Source organism: Bombina bombina, chromosome 1 (assembly GCF_027579735.1).
Source record: "Bombina bombina isolate aBomBom1 chromosome 1, aBomBom1.pri, whole genome shotgun sequence".
Taxonomy (NCBI): Eukaryota; Metazoa; Chordata; class Amphibia; order Anura; family Bombinatoridae; genus Bombina; species Bombina bombina.
The window spans coordinates 1,472,987,402-1,473,013,333 of record NC_069499.1 but is presented as its reverse complement, the minus strand read 5'-3'; the positions used below and the strand labels follow the sequence as shown (position 1 = coordinate 1,473,013,333).

Sequence of the window (25,932 nt, the reverse complement as noted above, 5' to 3'; positions counted from 1 at the left end):
ATTCCATACTGATATTTTTTTTATTAAAACATAGAAAACTACTCATAATATTAAAAACTATTAAACTTAATAAATAATTTACAGTCCTTATTAAGCTGTCTACATTAGTTATATTATAATATTCTAGCATAATTATATAGTTCAAGTAGCAATCACAAGGGGTGTCTCTGCCCCTCCTCAGAGTTAGTGTGCGCGCAGCGCTGCCCAGGGAGATAAGTCAGAGTGCGCGCAGTGCTGTTTTGGGAGCTAAGTCAGAGTGCGCGCAACGTAGCTCGCCTCTCGCTCATTCCCAGAAATGCTAGTTCTGGTCCCAGGGCAGTGAGAGGGGGATGGCTGCGGCTCGCGTGGAATACATCGCTCCTTGGTGGGTTTATTGGCTGCACAACCTTCCTCACCTAGAACTCAACCTACAGCCGAGGAGCAGCGAATTCAACCCGACGGACTCAGGGTACCAGCAGGTCAGTAGTAATGTCCGGAGACTTGCGTGGAGTGTATGGCATTGGCTTGGAGCAGCAGTGTACAAACTATATGGTACAGGACCCACACGAAGCAGCAAATAGAGTGTGTGTAGGTGCCCACGGAAGAAGTGGAGGGATATAATAGTGTTTATAGTTCCTGTGCTTCATGATCCGTGTAAGGCGGTGGGAAGTTATTGTTTTGTGACCCACTGACGACAGGGATACAGCTTACTGACCCACGGAGTGCTAATGTACACGAGCTCTGACTTAGTGCTTATGCGGGGACCGTTTTGTAGCAGCCACAGATAATTGTGTAGAGAACCAGGAAACTGAAGGTTGATAACGAGTGAGATCCACGAGTGGCGTTTGATCTTTGTCACCTAAACGAGCAACAATCGCTGTTTGAGCACAAATAAAATGAGTCATAGTATAGACGTGAGTGCAGGGCACATGGAGGATCCCACAGCTTAGGTGCATTTCCCTAGAGTTTCATTAGGACCCATGTAAAGTCTGTCAGGAGACTAACAAAAAAATGTCCAGATCATTTATTTTTCTAGAGATGCTGCTACTACTTTTTGATGTCAATAGAACCCCACTCAGTTTATTTTTTGAAATTAGCTTCTGTGGGAAAAAAAGGTATTTTTTGTACTAAAACCACTTTAAAGTATTTATATATTGTTGCATTTAAAATAGGCCATATTAGATTGTATTTTTCTATTGCATTGTCCTGTGCTTCAACAACATTTTTGTGGGGGCGTGTCTTTGTTGACCAATAGGTGAGAGTCATCCTTATCAGTCAGTGAGGAATTGGTTCTTGAATATCAGTTTTGCACAAGCATGCCTTTACTGTGATTTTCTAAGCCAATTTTTAAGGATTAGGGTTAGGTAACCCTAACCTTTTTTATTTCATACATACAATTTTTAATTTATATTTTTTTAAATGCACTTTACTATGTAGAATAGAAAGCATTTAGGATGTGCAGGATTATAAAGCAATGCCTCTGAGTTAAGGGGGTGGATCTCAGTAACTGTAACTCCTCCATAATCACTAGTGATGTGCCTCTTTCTTTATCTCATATAATTCATTTAAAATTTCCATTACTAATAATTACCACCATTCATTCCTCTCTACTTCCTCTGCATGTGTTATCTCCCTGTGCTGTCTTTTTGCATCCAACCTATTTCAGTTCTGTCTCTTTTCATTCATTTTATCTGCTTATCACCTCCTGTGCTACCACTTTAATATTTGTGTATTCAGTTTATCTCCCCCTCCCTATACACCACTCTTTCCATAATCTCTAGCAATACAACACATCCCTCTCCTATACAGACGGCTCGGAGTCTGACCTCCTGCCAGTTGTGGCTTCTGCTGTTTCACTTCTCTCCATATGCTTGGTTCCCATTGGAACAAAAGCACTCAGACAGTCAACACTGTATTTGTGTACACATTGTATTTACTTTCTCATTTGCTGTGGCTATTTCTATAAACGGTGGTAGCATGTTGCAGGGTAAGTGAGGATGATTTTTAGCCTCTTTGGAGAAAAACACATTTGCCAGTTAAAGAAAAATCAAGAGAATATAATTTTTTTTTTCTTATCTTCTTTGCTTTGAGCAGTTCTATTCTACCGATTAAGCAATTATGGGTGTAGCATATTGCCAGGATATGGAGTATGCACAGTAGCCTTTCTATGGACAGTGGAAAAAACACAATTGGCAGTTAAACTTCAGTATATTTAGGTAAACTAAATAAAGTTAAAGGGACAGTATATACAAAAATGTTTTTTGTTTAAAATATATAGATAATGCCTTTTGTTACCCATTATCCAGCTTTGCACAACCAACATTGTTATATTAATATACTTTATAACATTTAAACCTCTATATGTCTACCTGTTTCAAAGGCTCTATTGACAGCCTTTTAATCACATGCTTTTGTATTTGCTTTTCACAACAGGAGACTGCTAGTTCATGTGGGCCATATAGATATCAATGTGTTCATGCCCAGGGAGTTATTTAAGAGTTAGCACAACACAATAATAAATGCAAGTCAATAGATAATAAATACAAAGGCATGTGATCAGGGGGCTGTCAGAAGATGCTTAGATACAAGGTAATCACAGAGGTAAAATGCTAATTAATTAATATAACTGTGTTGGTTGTACAAAACTGGGGGATGGGTAATAAAGGTTTTAACCTTATTTTTAAACAATAACAATTCTATTGTAGACTGTCCCTTTAATTGACAAGTTTCTTTTTACTAACATAATAAGACTTTAATTTTATATAAGGCAATGTGTGACACATGGGAATGTTGCAGATTATAAGCAATATTCTATATCCTGCCATGTTTTGGTATTGCATTATATGTTGTCATTTTTTAGGACAATGACAGGAAAGTATGAAATCACATCACAACAATCTAAGAAGATATTTTTGCTGGAAGTAATTAATCCCTGTATAATGGGGAACAAAGTCCGTGTGTAAAGTTGCAATCATTTTAGGAACAGTGTCAAGCAGTGACCTGAGTCTGGGAATATAAAAACATATTCAAACATCCTCCTTTTTTAATTGCAGCAGAATAATCTGCATTTACCTTGTGTTCAATGTATTCACATTTTTCTTCTGTATGAAATGCATTTAACGCATGCATTATGCACACATCTAACTTAATACACACAGGCAAGGCTGCTAATGTGCAGACCGACCCTTTCAACTGGTAATGGGGTCATAATGAGCAGGAAGATGGTTTTGTCTGGAAGATATTAAAGCTTTTAACTGGCCCTTTGACCAGGAGAATCTCCTGAAATATTTTGTTATGTAGAGTGTTAACCCTTTGGTTGATAAAAAAAAAGTCAGTAAGACATTGCAGCCCTCTGTAGTAGGCATCTGATACTGCCTCTGGGAATCCTTTTAGATTGATGCACCATATGCAAGGAAGGCGCATAGAATAAGTGTAGAGGAACAGGAAACAGGGGCCTGGGAATATTTTTTTTTAAAACATAAAAGCATACATGTGTCATTCCTGCCCCTCCTCCCTCTCATCCCACAAATATCACAAGATCAAAATCTGTGCATTTCATGTCACAAGGGGAGGGGAGGGGCTGGATTGAGGTCACAGGATCAAATCCATGCACAGAAACAACTAAAAAGCCTAAAACCCAAGGATATGATAAACCTAACATCACCACATAAATGTATTATTTTAATGTCCCTTTAAGGGTGTGTTTTTAATTACAAGTATGTTTTTACATTTACATAATATATGTCAGCAATCGATGCTGTCATTTTTTTATAGCAATATGTAAATTGTTTTGCAGTCCAGGTTTATACCCCTTGTAAGCTTCTCAAATATTTTTTATCTTATCTCCTTCGCTGTGGCCAATTAGGGACAGGTATAAATAAGCACCTGCACTGATGAAGTAATTGCTGTGTGGAACGTTGCAGGGTTAGGTTTCTGAATCCTCCCTATCCCTTCTGGGACAGAACAAATTGCATGTATTTTAGAGTTGAAAAACAGGCAAGAAAAATAATGGAAGTAAATTGCAAGGTTTCATTATTACAAATAACTAAATGCTGTTGTGACAAACATACTTTCTTTAAAGGGAAGTAGGTGACTAAAAATAGTACCCAAAGGAATTCTGCACTCTTAGGAAGTGCGCAACAATGTAACTTCAATAATTACATAGTGAACCGTAGAAAAAGACAACATTAAAGTGAAGGTAAACTTACCTTGTTTACGTTCTTCACTAACATTTTTTATGCCAAAATAATATGAGTTTCATTCATCAATTTTGCAGCAGTTATCTGTCAACAAAGTTATGACAGCAATTACTGTGTTAGGTTTTTCATACTATTGTAATTCAACCTGTAATACATATTTTTTTTGCTCCTGGTCACGTTTTCCCAATAACCAATTGAAATTCTGGTCGTTAGGTGGCCGTCAAGCTACGTCATCCGTCTATTGTTTAATCTGTGCATGCGCCAATTTATTTTATGCAGACTTGGTTTTGTTGCGCGCTCCCGTTTCGCGCATGCGCATTCTTCCCCCCAGGCAATAAAGACTAAACGTTGTGATAGTTGCAGTCTAGGAAAAAGGGTCACGGATTGAAAAAATTCACACATTTTAATTATGAGCTTTCAATCCCTTTAAGTCTAGATACTGCTACTTGAGTGATTCACAGGAGCGCACATGGGGGCCAATTTATCATATGTGGGGCAGACATGATTCTCTGTAGCAAATCATGTCCGTCCGACATCACGTACGCTGTCGGCATTTAACATTGTTCAAGGATTTCTAGTGAAATGCTTTTGCAATGCCGCCCCTGCACATTCGCGGCTAATCGGCCACTAGCCAATCATTCAGATCGTATCTGATCAGGGTGATTGCAGTCCACCACCTAAAAGGTGGCGGAGAAGTTAAGGACCGCTGCTTCTTAACTTCAGTTTCCGGTGAGCGGGAAACTACGAGGGTAGATAACAGCATCCACTGCTTGTTAAATCTACCCCATTGAGTGAAGTTGCAAATGCCACAGTGGTGCCTTCAGTGTTCTTCAGAAGACCCATGGTTGAGGTTTTTCCTATACACTTAATATGTAGTTTTTAGTATTTGGCTTCCTAGAATAGAGACTTTTATGTCCCTTTTAGCAATCCTTTAGCCTGGAACTCCAGACTCTATTAGAAGCTCTCCAAAGCTAAATCTCTTCCAAAAGAGCGTGAACAAAATCCTATCGCTTACATGGACAAGAAAAAACTTGTAATATAAAATGTTAAATTATGCATTGTTAAAATACTTTGCGTTATACTTTCATTGTTTATTTTCCGCTCTTTCCCTGTAATTTAAAAGGACAGAATTGTAAATGTGTGTATATTAATTCTGAAAATAAGTATTTTTGCAATATACTTGTGTTAGCTAAAATGTGTCTAGTAGAAGTTATTACTGGTTCAGGGGCATATGTACATATTCTGCAGTGCCCGGATGACCTGCATTCAGACACTGCACCTGCTCACAGAGATGGTGGTTGTTTTTGTATGACTATCATTGAGTTGTCACTTATACTTTACATGGCACTACCTGCTCATTGAGCGGGGCAGACTTTACATGTAGATGTACTGGGCATGCATTGCAAATGCCCTTCCCCCAAACATTAATACCTTTTACTAGAAACATTTTTGCTAATGCAAGTATATTGCTAAAATTCTTCTATTTAAAACTGAAACATTCTGAAAGTGGAAGTGCTTACTGCAGACTGCACAAGGCCTAACCTAGCTACAATTTCTGTCCCTATTTGGCCTAAGAAGTGACAAGTTAAGATGATGCAAAACAATATACAGTTTACTAACAAAATGTTGGTGGCAAAGCTTGTCTACTCCTGATTGGCTCCTCCAAGTAAGACAAGTAGTGAGGGAAACTTGGCCATTCAAATACAAATTGCAGCAAACAAGTAATTATGTATTCAGAAATATTTCACAAAGTGTTTCATGTCTCATTAAGAACAGCATATGGTCAGCCCTGTAACTGCTTTATTAAAGGGACATTGACACTTAAAAAAATCTGTCAATATAAAAAAGTATAATTTTTGTACTTCTTGCTAATGCTTAGAGGCTGATTACAATGAACACAACTGATAATGGTGTATTATTGCTTTCCATTAAATGGAAACAGTTTGCAGTTCAGATTTGACATGTTTTGCATTGTCAGGCAAAACAACAACAAAAATACTAATTTCTAATCTTTTATTTGAATGATACAAAAAAATTGCGTTCTTATTTACAATTTTCAAATGTCTGCCTTTACAATCATGCAGCTAAAGGTACATGAAACTCAAACGTTTTCTTTCAAAATTCAGATAGAGCTTACAATTTTAAACAACTTTCCTGTTATCTGTTATAAATAGGGTGACCATATTGCCGCTTTAAAAAGGGACATATATGAAAAATACATATGTCAGGGTTTTTATACAGAACATTTCTTTAAACAGCCCTGAAAAAAGCCCTGACATATGTATTTTTCATATGTGTCCCTTTTTAAAGCGGCAATATGGTCACCCTAGTTATAAATTTGCTTCATTATCTTGGTATCCTTTGTTGAAGAAGCAGCAGTGTTCTGCTGGGAGCTAGCTAAACACATTGGTGAGCCAATTGCATGAGGCATATATGTGCAGCCACCAGTCAGCAACTCCTGAGCCTACCTAAGTAACCTTTTTTAACAAACCAAGAGAACAAAAAAAAAAATAGATAACAGATGTAAATTGTAAAATTGCATTAAATTGCATGCTCTATGTGAAACATGAAAGAAAATATTTGTGTTTCATGTCCCTTTAAATTACTTTCACTCCTTCTTTATTGCATAGGTAACCACTTTAGAGTTCAGGGCCCATTTTCAGAAGGTTTTATGACAAGACCACTCCATGCAAACCTGTCTCAGTTCATGGAGCGCAAGGGTTAACTAAACCCATCATTAGTCTGACCTAGACCTAGAAAACAGCCCCAAAAAATCTTCCATTTTTGCCAACCACAGATACTCAACAAAGGCAAATTGTAATACCTCCCAACATCTGCCTGATGATTTTTGGGATATGGGGGGATTAAAAGCTTGTGGGCATTGGCCTATCAGTAATTTGTGTGCAGGGTCACAAGTATCAGGGGGTGGAGTTACAGGTGGTCCGGGACATACCCCTCAAGCTGTGACAATCCCACAGTATGCAGGATGGTTGGGTGGTATGTTATGAACAAACAATAGTCAAAGTGCATTGAATAAAAAAAAAAAAAGAATTAACAAATATTTAAACATTGATAACCTGTTAAAAATGATACAAATAAAAGACCCTCTACACTCACAACAATAATATAGTTATTTCCTCCCCATGGGAGATTGGTAAAAGAAAGAAATATCCAGCCACACACATTTCTGTTCCATCCCAAGTGAATTACATTTTTTTTATATCACAGTACACAGTAAATACATTTTGACATCATCTGAAATTGCAAGCCCAGGCCTTCTTCAGTGGGTGGGGGGTGGAATTAACCCTTACCTTTATAGCAGGCAATAAACCAGTTCCCAAGACATGGCTACAATTTAACATGACATATTTTTGTACAGGTACATCTAGAGATAAAATAATTATGCTCAGTCAGTTTGAGGAACCAAGTGGATTATTTTAATCTCAGACATTACGGGCGCGATCCGATATAGATCGCAGTTTGCGGCGCAAGCGAGGGAACCGGCGTCGCCCGCAGTTTCAGCTCGCAACTCGAGCTATCCTATATAAGTCGCCGTCAGATGCTAACGTGCCGAAAGTCTGACAAACCAGCGATGTCCAGAAATCTGCGCAAGTACAAATTTCTGGCGTCGCCAGTGACTTGCGGCACGTTAGAAACTGCCGGCGCCTATAAAACCTGACTAAAGTCTAAAACACCCGCACTGTCTAACACGCCTCCTAAACATAGCCCGACAAGTCTAACACGCCTCCCTAACAAAGCCCGACACGTCTAACCCTCTATCCGCTATCCCCCCCTCACTATCCTAACAATAAAAAAGCTATTAACCCCTAAACCGTCGCTCCCGTACCCCGCCGCCAGCTATATTATATCTATAACCCCCTAAAGTGAGCCCCGCCGTCATCTATATTAAAATTATTAACCCCTAATGTAAGTTACTATAGTATTTATATTAACTATATTGGCTGATCCAATCAGCCAATCAGATTGAGCTCGCATTCTAGATCTAGAGCTCGCATCTAGATTTTTCTAACTTAATTCCGATTGGCTGATAGAATCCTATCAGCCAATCGGAATTCGGCGGACGCCATCTTGGATGACGTCATTTAAAGGTACCTCATTCCAAGTTCAGTAGTCGTCCGGGATGGATTCTCCGCGGCGGCGGAGCGAAGAAAGAAGATTGAAGATGCCGCCGGAAGAATGAAGACTTTGCTGCCGCTTGGAGGAAGACGTCGCCGGAGGAAGAATTCTTCTTTGCCGCTTGGAGGAAGACATCGCCCGGATCGGATCAGGAGTTCGGCCCGGTGTGGCGAAGACAAGGTAGGGAGATCTTCAGGGGGGGAGTGTTAGCCTTTTTTAAGGGGGGTTTGGGTGGTTTTAGAATAGGGGTATGTGGGTGGTGGGTTGTAATGGGGGGGGGTATTGTATTTGTATGCAAAAGAGCTGAATTCTTTGGGGCATGCCCCACAAAAGGCCCTTTTAAGGGCTGGTAAGGTAAAGAGCTTTGAAATTTGTTTAATTTAGAATAGGGCAGGGAATTTTTTTTATTTTGGGGGTTTATTATTTTATTAGGGGGCTTAGAATAGGTGTAATTAGCTTAAAAATCTTGTAATCTTTTTTTATTTTTTGTAATTTAGTGTTTGTTTTTTTTTGTAATTTAGTTTAGTTAATTTAATTGTAGTTTTAGATAGATGTTTGTAGTTTATTTAATTTATTGATAGTGTAGGTGTATTTGTAACTTAGGTTAGGATTTATTTTACAGGTAATTGGGTAATTATTTTAACTAGGTAGATATTAAATAGTTAATAACTATTTAATAGCTATTATACCTACTTAAAATAATTAACAATTTACCTGTAAAATAAATATTAACCCTAACATAGCTACAATGTAATTATTAATTATATTGTAGCTATCTTAGGGTTTATTTTATAGGTAAGTATTTAGATTTAAATAGGAATATTTTAGTTTATAAATGAATTAGATTAATTTAATATAAATTTAGTTAGGGGTGTTAGGGTTAGATAGAGTTAATATAGTTAATATAAATACTATAGTAACTATATTAACTATATTAACCCTAATATAATTAGGGTTAATATATATAATGTAATACCTATATTAACTATAATATACTTAGGGTTAATATAGATAATATAGCTGGCGGCGGGGTAGGTAGATTAAATAAGGGGTTAATCATTTTAATAGAGATGGCGGCGGTGTAAGGGGCTTACATTAGGGGTTAATAATATTAATATAGCTGGCGGCGGTATAGGGGGATTAGATTAGGGGTTAATAATTTTTATATAGGTGGCGGCGGTGTAAGGGGTCAGATTAGGGGATAGATAAGGTAGATGACAGCGGTGTAAGGGGTTCTAATTAGGGGATAGATAAGGTAGATGGTGGCGGTTTTAGGGGCTCACAGTAGGGGGTTAGTTTATGTAGATGGCGGCGGGGTCCGGGAGCGGCGGTTTAGGGGTTAATAACTTTATTAGGGATTTCGGGGGGGGGGGATCGCGGTTGACAGGTAGATAGACATTGTGCATGCGTTAGGTGTTAGGTTTATTTTAGCAGCCAGTTTAGGGAGTTACGGGGCTCCAATAGTCAGCGTAAGGCTTCTTACGGCTGCTTTTTGTGGCGAGGTGAAAATGGAGAAAGTTTTCTCTATTTTCGCCACGTAAGTCCTTACGCTGCATATTGGATACCAAACTGCGCGGGTTTGGTATACCTGCCTATGGCCCAAAAAACTACGGGCGACGGCAGAAATATACGCGCGTAACTTCTAGGTTACGCCGTATATAGGATACCAAACCCGCGCAAATATTGGCGTCGCCGGCTTTTGCGGGCGACTATTTTTATCGGATGGACCCCTACATGTTTTACTCATTTAGTTACCCAGTAACATGCAATAATTGAAGGCACATTAACTTAACATATCAGCAGAACCTAAATATCATTAGCACTTTGCTTGCTGCAATTGTTTTTCAGTGGTCAAACTTTATCCATCACTTTCCTTATATGGAGGAGCCAATCTGGACTTGAGTGTGCAGAAGACAGGGCTTGCCACTGTCATTGTGTTAACAAAATATCCACTCTTTGACTTTAGCAGAAAGTACAAGACAGACTGCAAAATATATACATATATGTGGCAAGGTTAGGACATGTGTTCTTTCTGTGTTCAATACTAGAAAATCCACAATTTTCAGACTTAGATTACAAGGAAAACAGGCAAAGTAAATAGAGAATGTATTTTGAAGTTGCTTTACTGTGCTTACTTAAGCATTTTATTTTGCATTATCATTCAGGTAGATTACGAGTTTCGCGTTATGGCTTTTAACGCTGAAAAAAATGGCAATTCCAGTGTAATGGCCAGTAATGTATATTACGAGTCGTGTCGGTATTGCTATACCGCAAGCATTTTAGCCTGTAACGCAACGTCCATTCTGCACTAAAAAAAATGACATTTTTGCGTGGGATTTTCATAGCACCGGTATTATAGGTTGTGCGGTCCGGCTAAAATGCTTGCGTTACAGCCTATACCGACACGATCCATACCACCATCTGAAAGCAGTAGTTATGAGTTTTGCGCAATAAAAATGTTTCGCAAAACTCATAACTAAACTATTACAAAGTACGCTAACACCCATAAACTACCTATTAACCCCTAAACCACCGCCCCGCATCGCAAACACTATATTAAACTTATTAACCGCAATCTGCCGCCCACCCACATCGCCGACACTATAATAAACCTATTAACCCCTAAACCGCCAGCCCCCCACATCGCAAAACACTAAATTAAAATATTAACCCCTAAACCTAACACCCCCCTAACTTAAAATTAAAATTACAATATAACTATCTTAAAAGGGCATTCAGCTTTTTTTCATTGCCCTTAAAAGGGCGTTCAGCTCTTCTAAAAAAACTCAAAGCCCTAATCTAAAAAAAAAAAACACCCAAAAAAATGAAAAACAAAAACAATCTGACACTAAATCCAGAATATCTATTAACGGTTCCTGAAGTCCGGACATCCATCTCCATCCAGGCGGCGAGAAGTCTTCATCCAGACGGCAATATCTTCATCCATCCCAGGGGACTCGTCTTCTATCTTCATCCCAGCGGCGCGGAGCGATCCTAGAAGCCAAAGACATCCTGCGCCAAAGACATCCTATTGAACAGCCAATAGGATTTTAGTAGCTCTCATCCTATTGGCTGATTTGAATTTGAAGAATCAAATCAGCCAATAGGAATGCAAGGTACACCATTTTGAAATGGCTATCTTGCATTCAACTTTAGTGTACGGCGGTGACCTATGAGGACGCTCCACGCAGGATGGGATCGGCTTCCAGGATGGCTCCACGCCGCTGGAATGAAGATAGAAGCCCCCCGGGGTGGATGATGATATCGCCGCCTGGAGGAAGACTTCTCACCGGCTGGATGGAGATGGATGTCCGGACTTTAGGAACCGTGAGTAGATATTCTGGGGTTAGTGTTAGTTTTTATTTTTTTTTTAAGATTAGGGCTTTGTGTTTTTTTCAAAGAAAATGTCCATACAAATGTTTTTATTTTGGGGGTTGGTTGAGTGGTGGGTTTTACTCTTGGGGGGACTTTGTATTTTTTTACAGGTAAAAAAGCTGTTTAACTTAGGGCAATGCCTTGGTAGTTTATTGTAGGATAGGGGGTGTTTTTATTTTGGGGGGGCTTTTTATTTTTATAGGGCTATTAGATTAAAGTGAAGGTCAATTTTTGCTATGATCAATACACCATTTTAAAAGTTATGTTTAAAATATTGAAGTCGCTGAGTTAATATCTATAAATAACTAATGCTTTTCAAATAAAATAGCTTTTAAAAAATACCTCCGTTATCGCGATTAGCTCCGCCCCTACCATACTTCCTGATTCTTCTGTTATGACGCCGCTTTGGTTCTTACAAGCGGACTACGGTCGTGCACCCGTGTTATATTTTTAATGCACATGCGTCTCTTGAACTCAATAGCGCATGCGTTTCAATACCTGACGATACTATGTATGCAATGCATAAACAAATTTGTATCATTCAGTTCTACCCAAGTCTGTCAGTCACTCACGCGCTAGATCGTTCTAGACCCTGTCGATTCAATATATCAAAATTTGTGAGAGCGGAAAAGGCATGAACGAGCATGCCGATGATGACGCACAGTTTGTTTAAACGCATGCGCATAAGGTGTAAGTCACAAAACAAAAAAGGGGCTGGATGCCACGGGGGTAAATAAGAGATTGGTGAGAAAAACTGTCAATCAATAACGGCAGTATGGCGGGCGGATTATACAGTTGAAACGGAGCTAAATAAAAACGTTAAAAATACAACTTTTAGTGGTATGTATATATAATTTGATGAATGAACATCATAATTATTTTTGATAACATATTGAAAAATGATAAGGAAGACGCCAGATTTGACCTTCACTTTAAGTGTAATTGTTTTTATTTTTGATAATTTAGTCTATTATTTTTTGTAAGCTTAGTGTTTTTTATTTTTCGTAATTTATTGTTTATTATTTTTTTGTAATTTTAGATTTTTTAATTGTTTTTTCGTAGTGTTAGTTTTTTTTTAAATTTGTAATTTAGATTTTTTAATTGGTAGTTTTTTTTATGTCATTAGAATAGTTATGTTAGGTTAATTTATAGTTTAAACTTAGTTTTTTTTTTATTTTACAGGTAAGTTTTTATTTATTTTAAGATAGTTATACAGGTGGCCCTCGTTTTACAACGGTTCAATTTACACCGTTTCAGAATAACAACCTTTTTTTCCAGTCATATGACTGCTATTGAAAAGCATTGAGAAGCAGTTCATTTATTAAAATAACCAGTAGGTGGAGCTGTCCGCTTGTGTTGCAGCAAAGCCAAGCAAGCTGAAATTAATCAGTTTAACCAGACCTGAGCTATCGAGCAGATTTCAAAGGAACAAGATCTTCCTGTCTATAACTCAGTCCAGATTGGAATGCATAGAAAGAACTGTTTGCAGAAAAATGCAAGTGAAGTCTGTGTTGGGTGATTATTTTATTAGGTTTATAATGCTGTTTAGCAAATGTTTTTGTTCATTTAACTTGGTTTAATTATATATTCTGTGTTGTGTGATTATTTTATTAGGTTTATAATGCTGTTTAGCATTTAAAGTCTACATTTCAAAGCTTTTTAAATAATGTATTAGGTGTTACTTATGACAATTTTGAGAGGGGCCTGGAACCTATCTCCCTCACTTCCCATTGACTTACATTATAAACTGGGTTTCATTTTACAACGGTTTCGATTTACAACCATTCCTTCTGGAACCTAACCCCGGCGTAAACTGAGGGCTACCTGTATTGTAATTTTAAGTTAAAGTTAGGGGTGTGTTAGGTTTAGGGGTTAATAATTTAGTTTAGTGTTTTGCAATGTGGGGGGCTGGCCGTTTAGGGGTTAATAGGTTCATTTAGTAGCAGGGATGTGGGGGCCGGAAGTTTAGAGGTTAATAGGTTTATTTAGTGGCGGCGATGTGGGTGGCGGGAGGTTTAGGGGCTAATAACTTTATTTTAGTGTCGGCGATGTCTGGGAGTGGTGTTACAGAGATTTTTCAGTCCGCACTTCTGGTGTTAGTTTTTTTTTTCTAACACACTCTCCCCATTAATGTCTATGGGGGAAAGCGTGCAAGAGCACGTCAAATCAGCCCTTGGATTTTGTGCGGTATGGAGCTTAACGCCAACCATATCGCACGCACAAGGAGGCTTTTCAGTAACTCGTAATGGCAGCGCTATGGAGAGTGAAATAACGCAACTTTCTCCAACATAGGTGTGTCCGGTCCACGGCGTCATCCTTACTTGTGGGATATTCTCTTCCCCAACAGGAAATGGCAAAGAGCCCAGCAAAGCTGGTCACATGATCCCTCCTAGGCTCCGCCTTCCCCAGTCATTCTCTTTGCCGTTGTACAGGCAACATCTCCACGGAGATGGCTTAGAGTTTTTTAGTGTTTAACTGTAGTTTTTATTATTCAATCAAGAGTTTGTTATTTTAAAATAGTGCTGGTATGTACTATTTACTCTGAAACAGAAAAGAGATGAAGATTTCTGTTTGTAAGAGGAAAATGATTTTAGCAACCGTTACTAAAATCGATGGCTGTTCCACACAGGACTGTTGAGAGGAATTAACTTCAGTTGGGGGAACAGTGAGCAGACTTTTGCTGCTTGAGGTATGACACATTCTAACAAGACGATGTAATGCTGGAAGCTGTCATTTTCCCTATGGGATCCGGTAAGCCATTTTTATTACAGAAAGAAAAAAAGGGCTTCACAAGGGCTTTCTAAGACTGTAGACATTTTCTGGGCTAAATCGATTTATATTTTATACTCCATAGCCTTGAGGAATTATTTTAATCTTGGGAATTATGTAAAATAACCGGCAGGCACTGTATTGGACACCTTATTCTCTAGGGGCTTTCCCTAATCATAGGCAGAGTCTCATTTTCGCGCCTGTATTGCGCACTTGTTTTTGAGAAGCATGACATGCAGATGCATGTGTGAGGAGCTCTGATACATAGAAAAGACTTTCTGAAGGCGTCATTTGGTATCGTATTCCCCTTTGGGCTTGGTTGGGTCTCAGCAAAGCAGATACCAGGGACTGTAAAGGGGTTAAATATAAAAACGGCTCCGGTTCCGTTATTTTAAGGGTTAAAGCTTCCAAATTTGGTGTGCAATACTTTTAAGGCTTTAAGACAATGTGGTGAAATTTTGGTGAATTTTGAACAATTCCTTCATACTTTTTCGCAATTGCAGTAATAAAGTGTGTTCAGTTTAAAATTTAAAGTGACAGTAACGGTTTATTTTAAAACGTTTTTTGTACTTTGTTATCAAGTTTATGCCTGTTTAACATGTCTGAACTGCCAGACTGTGTTCTGAATGTGGGGAAGCCAAGGTTCCTTCTCATTTAAATAGATGTGATTTATGTGACACAAAATTTAGAGAAAATGATGCCCAAGATGATTCCTCAAGTGAGGGGAGTAAGCATGGTACTGCATCATCCCCTCCTTCGTCTACACCAGTCTTGCCCACACAGGAGGCCCCTAGTACATCTAGCGCGCCAATACTCCTTACTATGCAACAATTAACGGCTGTAATGGATAATTCTATCAAAAACATTTTAGCCAAAATGCCCACTTATCAGCGAAAGCGCGACTGCTCTGTTTTAGAAAATACTGAAGAGCATGAGGACGCTGATGATATTGGTTCTGAAGGGCCCCTACACCAGTCTGAGGGGGCCAGGGAGGTTTTGTCTGAGGGAGAAATTTCAGATTCAGGGAAAATTTCTCAACAAGCTGAACCTGATGTGATTACATTTAAATTTAAATTGGAACATCTCCGCGCTCTGCTTAAGGAGGTGTTATCCACTCTGGATGATTGTGAGAATTTGGTCATTCCAGAGAAACTATGTAAAATGGACAAGTTCCTAGAGGTCCCGGGGCCCCCCGAAGCTTTTCCTATACCCAAGCGGGTGGTGGACATTGTAAATAAAGAATGGGAAAGGCCCGGTATACCTTTCGTCCCTCCCCCCATATTTAAAAAATTGTTTCCTATGGTCGACCCCAGAAAGGACTTATGGCAGACAGTCCCCAAGGTCGAGGGGGCGGTTTCTACTCTAAACAAACGCACCACTATACCCATAGAAGATAGTTGTGCTTTCAAAGATCCTATGGATAAAAAATTAGAAGGTTTGCTTAAAAAGATGTTTGTTCAGCAAGGTTACCTTCTACAACCAATTTCATGCATTGTTCCTGTCACTACGGCCGCGTGTTTCTGGTTCGATGAGCTAGAAAAGGCGATCAATAATAATTCTTCTTCTTATGAGGAGATTATGGACAGAATTCGTGCTCTCAAATTGGCTAATTCTTTCACCCTAGACGCCACTTTGCAATTGGCTAGGTTAGCGGCGAAAAATTCTGGTTTTGCTATTGTGGCGCGCAGAGCGCTTTGGTTAAAATCTTGGTCAGCGGATGCGTCTTCCAAGAACAAATTGCTTAACATTCCTTTCAAGGGGAAAACGCTGTTTGGCCCTGACTTGAAAGAGATTATCTCTGATATCACTGGGGGCAAGGGCCACGCCCTTCCTCAGGATAGGTCTTTCAAGGCCAAAAATAAACCTAATTTTCGTCCCTTTCGCAGAAACGGACCAGCCCCAAGTGCTACGTCCTCTAAGCAAGAGGGTAATACTTCTCAAGCCAAGCCAGCCTGGAGACCAATGCAAGGCTGGAACAAAGGAAAGCAGGCCAAGAAACCTGCCACTGCTACCAAGACAGCATGAGATGTTGGCCCCCGATCCGGGTCCGGATCTGGTGGGGGGCAGACTCTCTCTCTTCGCTCAGGCTTGGGCAAGAGATGTTCTGGATCCTTGGGCGCTAGAAATAGTCTCCCAAGGTTATCTTCTGGAATTCAAGGGGCTTCCCCCAAGGGGGAGGTTCCACAGGTCTCAATTGTCTTCAGACCACATAAAAAAACAGGCATTCTTACATTGTGTAGAAGACCTGTTAAAAATGGGAGTGATTCATCCTGTTCCATTACGAGAACAAGGGATGGGGTTCTACTCCAATCTGTTCGTAGTTCCCAAAAAAGAGGGAACATACAGACCAATCTTAGATCTCAAGATCCTAAACAAGTTTCTCAAGGTTCCATCGTTCAAAATGGAAACCATTCAAACAATTCTTCCTTCCATCCAGGAAGGTCAATTCATGACCACGGTGGATTTAAAGGATGCGTATCTACATATTCCTATCCACAAGGAACATCATCGGTTCCTAAGGTTCGCATTCCTGGACAAGCATTACCAGTTTGTGGCACTTCCGTTCGGATTAGCCACTGCTCCAAGGATTTTCACAAAGGTACTAGGGTCCCTTCTAGCGGTGCTAAGACCAAGGGGCATTGCAGTAGTACCTTACTTGGACGACATTCTGATTCAAGCGTCGTCCCTTCCTCAAGCAAAGGCTCACACGGACATTGTCCTGGCCTTTCTCAGATCTCACGGGTGGAAAGTGAACGTAGAAAAGAGTTCTCTATCTCCGTCAACAAGGGTTCCCTTCTTGGGAACAATAATAGACTCCTTAGAAATGAGGATTTTTCTGACAGAGGCCAGAAAATCAAAACTTCTAAACTCTTGTCAAATACTTCATTCTGTTCCTCTTCCTTCCATAGCGCAGTGCATGGAAGTAATAGGTTTGATGGTAGCGGCAATGGACATAGTTCCTTTTGCGCGAATTCATCTAAGACCATTACAACTGTGCATGCTCAGTCAGTGGAATGGGGACTATACAGACTTGTCTCCGACGATACAAGTAGATCAGAGGACCAGAGATTCACTCCGTTGGTGGCTGTCCCTGGACAACCTGTCACAGGGGATGAGCTTCCGCAGACCAGAGTGGGTCATTGTCACGACCGACGCCAGTCTGGTGGGCTGGGGCGCGGTCTGGGGACCCCTGAAAGCTCAGGGTCTTTGGTTTCGGGAAGAATCTCTTCTCCCGATAAATATTCTGGAACTGAGAGCGATATTCAATGCTCTCAAGGCTTGGCCTCAGCTAGCAAAGGCCAAGTTCATACGGTTTCAATCAGACAACATGACGACTGTTGCGTACATCAACCATCAGGGGGGAACAAGGAGTTCCCTGGCGATGGAAGAAGTGACCAAAATCATTCAATGGGCGGAGACTCACTCCTGCCACTTGTCTGCAATCCACATCCCAGGAGTGGAAAATTGGGAAGCGGATTTTCTGAGTCGTCAGACATTTCATCCGGGGGAGTGGGAACTCCATCCGGAAATCTTTGCCCAAATTACTCAATTGTGGGGCATTCCAGACATGGATCTGATGGCCTCTCGTCAGAACTTCAAGGTTCCTTGCTACGGGTCCAGATCCAGGGATCCCAAGGCGACTCTAGTAGATGCACTAGTAGCACCTTGGACCTTCAAACTAGCTTATGTATTCCCGCCGTTTCCTCTCATCCCCAGGCTGGTAGCCAGGATCAATCAGGAGAGGGCATCGGTGATCTTGATAGCTCCTGCGTGGCCACGCAGGACTTGGTATGCAGACCTGGTGAATATGTCATCGGCTCCACCATGGAAGCTACCTTTGAGACGAGACCTTCTTGTTCAAGGTCCGTTCGAACATCCGAATCTGGTCTCACTCCAACTGACTGCTTGGAGATTGAACGCTTGATCTTATCAAAGCGAGGGTTCTCAGATTCTGTCATTGATACTCTTGTTCAGGCCAGAAAGCCTGTAACTAGAAAAATTTACCACAAAATATGGAAAAAATATATCTGTTGGTGTGAATCTAAAGGATTCCCTTGGGACAAGGTAAAAATTCCTAAGATTCTATCCTTTCTTCAAGAAGGTTTGGAGAAAGGATTATCAGCAAGTTCCTTGAAGGGACAGATTTCTGCCTTGTCTGTGTTACTTCACAAAAAGCTGGCAGCTGTGCCAGATGTTCAAGCCTTTGTTCAGGCTCTGGTTAGAATCAAGCCTGTTTACAAACCTTTGACTCCTCCTTGGAGTCTCAATTTAGTTCTTTCAGTTCTTCAGGGGGTTCCGTTTGAACCCTTACATTCCGTTGATATTAAGTTATTATCTTGGAAAGTTTTGTTTTTGGTTGCAATTTCTTCTGCTAGAAGAGTTTCAGAATTATCTGCTCTGCAGTGTTCTCCTCCTTATCTGGTGTTCCATGCAGATAAGGTGGTTTTACGTACTAAACCTGGTTTTCTTCCGAAAGTTGTTTCCAACAAAAACATTAACCAGGAGATAGTCGTGCCTTCTTTGTGTCCGAATCCAGTTTCAAAGAAGGAACGTTTGTTGCACAATTTGGATGTTGTTCGTGCTCTAAAATTCTATTTAGATGCTACTAAGGATTTTAGACAAACATCTTCCTTGTTTGTTGTTTATTCTGGTAAAAGGAGAGGTCAAAAAGCAACTTCTACCTCTCTCTCTTTTTGGATTAAAAGCATCATCAGATTGGCTTATGAGACTGCCGGACGGCAGCCTCCTGAAAGAATCACAGCTCATTCCACTAGGGCTGTGGCTTCCACATGGGCCTTCAAGAACGAGGCTTCTGTTGATCAGATATGTAAGGCAGCGACTTGGTCTTCACTGCACACTTTTACTAAATTTTACAAGTTTGATACTTTTGCTTCTTCCGAGGCTATTTTTGGGAGAAAGGTTTTGCAAGCCGTGGTGCCTTCCATCTAGGTGACCTGATTTGCTCCCTCCCTTCATCCGTGTCCTAAAGCTTTGGTATTGGTTCCCACAAGTAAGGATGACGCCGTGGACCGGACACACCTATGTTGGAGAAAACAGAATTTATGTTTACCTGATAAATTACTTTCTCCAACGGTGTGTCCGGTCCACGGCCCGCCCTGGTTTTTTAATCAGGTCTGATAATTTATTTTCTTTAACTACAGTCACCACGGTATCATATGGTTTCTCCTATGCAAATATTCCTCCTTTACGTCGGTCGAATGACTGGGGAAGGCGGAGTCTAGGAGGGATCATGTGACCAGCTTTGCTGGGCTCTTTGCCATTTCCTGTTGGGGAAGAGAATATCCCACAAGTAAGGATGACGCCGTGGACCGGACACACCGTTGGAGAAAGTAATTTATCAGGTAAACATAAATTCTGTTTTTTTGGCGTTAGTTTCACACCCTGTTTAGCGCAAAACTTGCAACCTCCCTGATAGTCTTACATATTGTCAGGGATGTGTATTTTATGCACTGTGTCTATTAACCAATTTGACCGTTTTAGAGCAGGAAAACTAATTTTGACAGATCAGCCCTAAATACCTACGGATTGAATACTAAATTCAACACGCACCACTTCACAGCTACATAGGGACATACAGATATGTATCTGTCCAGTAGACAAAAGCACATACAATCACCAAGGTAAAATAATGAACATTAAAGGAACATGAAACCCAACTTGTTTCTTTCATGTGATTTTAAACAACTTTCTAATTTACTTCTATTATCAATGAGCACTATATGGCAGCAGTTTTACAAGAATGGCATCCATTTGCAAGAGCACTATATGGCAGCACTGTTTCCTGCCGTGTAGTGATCTAGATGCCTACCTAGGTATCTCTTCAACACAGAATGTCAGGGGAATGAAGCAAATTTGATAAAATAAATAAATTGTAAACTTTTTTAAAATAGTAAGCTCTGTCGGAATCACAATTTTTTTTTTGGGTTACATATCCTTTTAACCCTTGACATTCCAGAGACCGTCAACATCATGAAGTTATTGTGACACGGGGCCTCATTATCTTCATAGTTTTCTGTCTCATTAGTTGATACAAATACTGTAATATAATGATATTTAAAGGTACATGAAAGCCAAAATGACTCCTTTCATGATTCAGACAGAGCGTGTAATTGTAAACAACTTTCTAATTCTACTTCTATTATCAGTCTTGGTATCTTTTGTTGAAAAGCAGGGACGTAAGCTCAGGAGGGTGCACGTATCTGGAGCACTATATGACAGCAGTTTAGCAATAATCTTATCCATTTGTAAGAGCACTAGATAGCAGCACTATTTCCTGCCATGTAGTGCTCTAGACACCTGCATGCATAGGTATCTCTTCAACCAAGAACACCATGTGAACGAGGCAAATATTACATTGTATGCTCTGTCTGACTCACAAAATATTTTTTTTCTCGTTTCATATCCCTTTAATGTGACCCTTTTGAATTTCTACTGTTCAGTTCTAAGAATCCAGTTAGCCTTTTATAAAATAAATGAATAATATTTCTAAATGAATATGTGCCTATTCTGCCAGGAAATATTTCATCGCTTCATTTATAAAGTACCTCATAATATTTCCTTGTTTGTTTTTAATCATATGTGTATTAATCACTTTAGTGTTAATGATGCGTCACTAAGCGTCTCTCTCATTTTTCCTCAGTCACTGTTGTTCCTGGCTCTGTTTGTCGCCCTTTGTGCTGCCTTGAATTTCCTCTTCATTTCCATCTATCTGATATGCTTCTGCTGCCGCAAAAAAGAGGAAGAGACGGACACGAAGAAGGCGACCTCTTGCTGCATCACATGGACCGCGGCTGCATCCGGCCTGCTGTGCTGGTGAGTGCAGCCTTCTCGCATATTGTCACTTTGGTGCATATACTACCATCCCTCAAATGTGTATAAGAAGAAATATCCTTCCAATATATTTTTGTTGTTGTTTTTTTACAAATACTAAAAATGTATTGTAATGCCTCTTTCTATTGTAGTAAAATAATTACATGTTGTCATTTGTTAGAGCATGTAATTCTATCACTATGGACCCTGCAACTCTATGTGTTTAATGAATAGGTAAAGTACAGCTCTGGAGGCACAAAGAACTGCAGGTTTAGAACAGAAACTACAGATGACCCAATCAACAGCACTAGTCACACGACTCAGATGTGAAACTAGTGCTGCTGATTGGCTTAAAGTGAAAGTAAAACCTAGCGTTGTACTAACGCTAGGATTTACTATTGAAACAAATAAAGGGCACTTTCATTCATGAAGTATAAGATACTTCGGCCTCTAGTTATCAAGCCGTCAACCTCAAACACGCTGGAATTCCGCAGCGTATTTGCGGCGAGGCTGATTCGCCTAAGTTATCATGCCCTACACATTAGCAAAAGTAGAATTTTGTGACATAAGCTACGATCCGCCGGACTCAGTCCGACACACAATCTGACTACTTTTGGTAGTTATCAAACTACTACCAGGTATGCTCGCCACTATTCCGGGCCAGCGTACCTGGATTTCAATCCGCCTCCCTGGAGGTGGCGGATCCCATAGGAATCAATGGGAGTCTGACCATAGCGAAAGTTCATGTTCACTGCTGCCCGATATCCCATTGATTCCTATGGGAGATGTCTGCACCTAACACCCTAACATGAACCCAGAGTCTAAACACCCCTAATCTGCCCCTCCTACACCGCCGCCACCTATATTAAACATGTTAACCCCTAAACCGCCGCTCCCGGAGCCCACCGCCACTCTAATAAACTTATTAACCCCTAAACTGCCGCTCCCGGACCCCGCCGCAACTATAATAAATTTATTAACCCCTATCCTGCCGATCCCGTACCCCGCCGCCACCTATATTAAACTTATTAACCCCTAATCTGCCCCCCCTACACCGTCGCCACCTATAATAAATTTATTAACCCCTATCCTGCCCCCCCTATACCGCCGCCATCTATATTAAACTAATTAACCCCTTAACCAAAGTCTAACGCTAACACCCCCCTAACTTAAATATTATTTTAATAAATTTAAATAAAAATTACTCTTATTAACTAAATTAATCTTATTTAAAACTAAATACTTACCTATAAAATAAACCCTAAGATAGCCACAATATTACTAATAATTATATTGTAGCTATTTTAGGATTTATTTTTATTTTACAGGCAAATTTAAATTGATTTTAACTAGGTACAATAGCTATTAAATAGTTATTAACTATTTAATAGCTACCTAGATAAAATAAAGACAAATTTACCTGTAAAATAAAAACTAACCTAAGTTACAATTACACCTAACACTACAATATCATTAAATAAATTATTCCTATTTAAAACTAAATACTTACCTGTAAAATAAACCCTAAGATAGCTACGATGTAATTAATAATTACATTGTAGCTATTTTAGGATTTATTTTTATTTTACAGGTAACTTTGTATTTATTTTAACTAGGTACAATAGTTATTAAATAGTTATTAACTATTTAATAACTACCTAGCTAAAAGAAATACAAAATTACCTGTAAAATAAATCCTAACCTAAGTTACAATTAAACCTAACACTACACTATTATTAAATTAATTAAATAAATTACCTACAAATACCTACAATTAAATACAATTAAATAAACTAAACTAAATTAAAAAAACAAACAAACACTAAATTACAGGAAATAAAAAAAGAATTACAAGAATTTTAAACTAATTACACCTAATCTAAGCCCCCTAATAAAATAAATAAAAAAAATAAAATAAAAGTCCCTACCCTATTCTACATTACAAAGTAATCAGCTCTTTTGCCTGTAAAAAAAAATACAACCCCCCCCAACATTAAAACCCACCACCCACATACCCCTACTCTAACCCACCCAAACCCCCCTTAAATAATCCTAACACTACCTCACTGAAGATCTCCCTACCTTGAGTCGTGTTCACCCAGCCGGGCCAAAGTCATCATCCAAGGGGCGCTGAAGAGGTCTTCCATCCGATAGAAGTCATCATCCAAGGGGAGCTGAAGAGGTCTTCCATCCGATAGAAGTCTTCATCCAGGCGGCGTCTTCAATCTTCATCCATCCGGAGCGGAGCGGAGCCATCTTCAAAAGAGCCGATGCGGAGCAATCCTCTTCAACCGACGACTACCCAACAAATGAATATTCCTTTAAGTGACGTCATCCAAGATGACGTCCCTCGAATTCCGATTGGCTGATAGGATTCTATCAGCCAATCGGAATTAAGGTAGGAAAAATCTGATTGGCTGATTCAATCAGCCAATCAGATTGAGCTCGCATTCTATTGGCTGTTCTGATCAGCCAATAGAATGCGAGCTCAATCTGATTGATTTAATTGTAACTTAGGTTAGTTTTTATTTTACAGGTAAATTTGTCTGTATTTCATCTAGGTAGCTATTAAATAGTTAATAACTATTTAATAGCTATTGTACCTAGTTAAAATATATACAAAGTTACCTGTAAAATAAATATAAATCCTAAAATAGCTACAATGTAATTATTAATTACATTGTAGCTGTATTAGGGTTTATTTTATAGGTATTTTAAAATAGGAATAAATAATTTAATAAGAGTAATATTATTTAGACTTATTTAATTAATATTTAAGTTAGGGGGTGTTAGGGTTTGTGTTAGACTTAGGTTTAGGGGTTAATAATTTTATAATAGGTTGCGGCGGTATAGGGGGGGCAGGATAGGGGTTAATTAGTTTAATATAGATGGCGGCGGTATAGAGGGGCAGGATAGGGGTTAATAAATTTATTATAGGTGGCGACGGTGTAGGGGGGGCAGATTAGGGGTTAATAAGTTTAATATAGGTGGCGACGGGGCCCGGGAGCCGCGGTTCAGGGGTTAAACAATTTATTTAGTTGCGGCGGGGTCCGGGATCCGCAGGATAGGGGTTAATAACTTTATTATAGGTGGCGGCGGTATAGGGGGGGCAGGATAGGGGTTAATAGGTATTATGTAGGTGGCAGAGGGGTCCGGGAGCGGCGGTTTAGGGGTTAATACATTTATTATAGTTGCGGCGGGGTCTAGGAGCGGCGGTTTAGGGGTTAATAACTTTATTTAGTTGCGGGGGGCTCCGGGGGCGGCGGTATAGGGGGTAGAACAGTATAGTATAGTGTGGGTGCTTAGTGACAGCTTATCAATAAAGCTGTAAAAAAGCCGAAGAGCAGCGAGATCGGATGAGTGATAACTATCACAGTCCGCTGCTCATCACCCCGTACTTGGTGCGCGGCTTTTTGACAGCTTTTTTGATAACTTTGGTGAACGTATTCAGGTCCGCGGCGGCGATGTGATGCGAGCTTAGGCGAGCGTATTGGGCCTGCGAATGCAAGAAAATTACGGAGCTTAATAACTAGAGGCCTTCATGTAGCTCCTTTATTTGATTCTATCACTTGCCGCTCTTAGCTCCTACAGCAGAGCACGGCTAAAAAAAAATTTGGCTAAGAGGTGACATTTTCACCTCTTAGCCAATAGCACTGCGATAAATCCGGCTCCCATGGGCGCCAAGCCAGATTTACCGCACTGCTATTGGCTAAGAGGTGAAAACGTCACCTCTTAGCCAAATTTTTTTTTTTGCCGTGGGCTGCTGTAGCAGCTAAAAACGGCGATCGATTGAATCAAATAAAGGAGCTTTCTACATGAAGTATCTTATACTTCATGAATGAAAGTGCCCTTTATTTGTTTCAATAGTAAATCCTAGCGTTTATACAATGCTAGGGTTTACTTTCACTTTAAATGCAGTTTCTCATCAGGACCAGCAGTTCTGTGCAATAGTTAAAGTAATTTTTGTGTGCTCTGTAATGGCTCTTAACCAGATTTGCTTCTTTATTTTTTAAATGTATCTTTATTATCTGTCCTGGAACGGTCCTCTTACCACCACATGCCTGCAGTTTTTGTGTGTGTGTGTGTGGGGGGGGGGGGGGGGTGCAGCCCACCAGAAGGCGACCTTTGCTTGTGGTGATGGTGCTGTTCACTTGTTATATGATGTGCTTTTGGTGATGGGCATATTCACTTGTTATATTATGTGCTTGTGGTAATGGCCTATTCACTTGTTATATTATGTGCTTGTGGTGATGGCCTATTCACTTGTTATATTATGTACTTGTGGTGATTGGCCTATTCACTTGTTATATTATGTGCTTGTGGTAATGGCCTATTCACTTGTTATATTATGTGCTTGTGGTGATGGCCTATTCACTTGTTATATTATGTGCTTGTGGTGATGGCCTATTCACTTGTTATATTATGTGCTTGTGGTGATGGCCTATTCACTTGTTATATTATGTGCTTGTGGTGATGGCCTATTCACTTGTTATATTATTTGCTTGTGGTGATGAGCCTATTCACTTGTTATATTATGTGCTTGTGGTGATGAGCCTATTCACTTGTTATAATATGTGCTTGTGTAAATAGGCCATCACCACAAGCACATAATATAACAAGTGAATAGGCTCATCACCACAAG

At 39.7% G+C, this 25,932-nt stretch overlaps 1 protein-coding gene across 1 annotated transcript in view; it reads left to right on the top strand.

Annotated features, from left to right (window-relative positions):
* Positions 1-252: 252 nt before the first annotated feature.
* The window catches only part of TTYH2 (tweety family member 2), a 310,797-nt gene continuing 285,117 nt past the window's right edge, over positions 253-25,932 (top strand). Inside the window, exons 1-2 of the mRNA XM_053706960.1 lie at positions 253-458; positions 21,121-21,293. Coding sequence (XP_053562935.1) covers positions 330-458; positions 21,121-21,293 — 302 coding nt within the window. The 5' untranslated portion in view covers positions 253-329. The remainder of the gene's footprint in view (positions 459-21,120; positions 21,294-25,932) is intronic.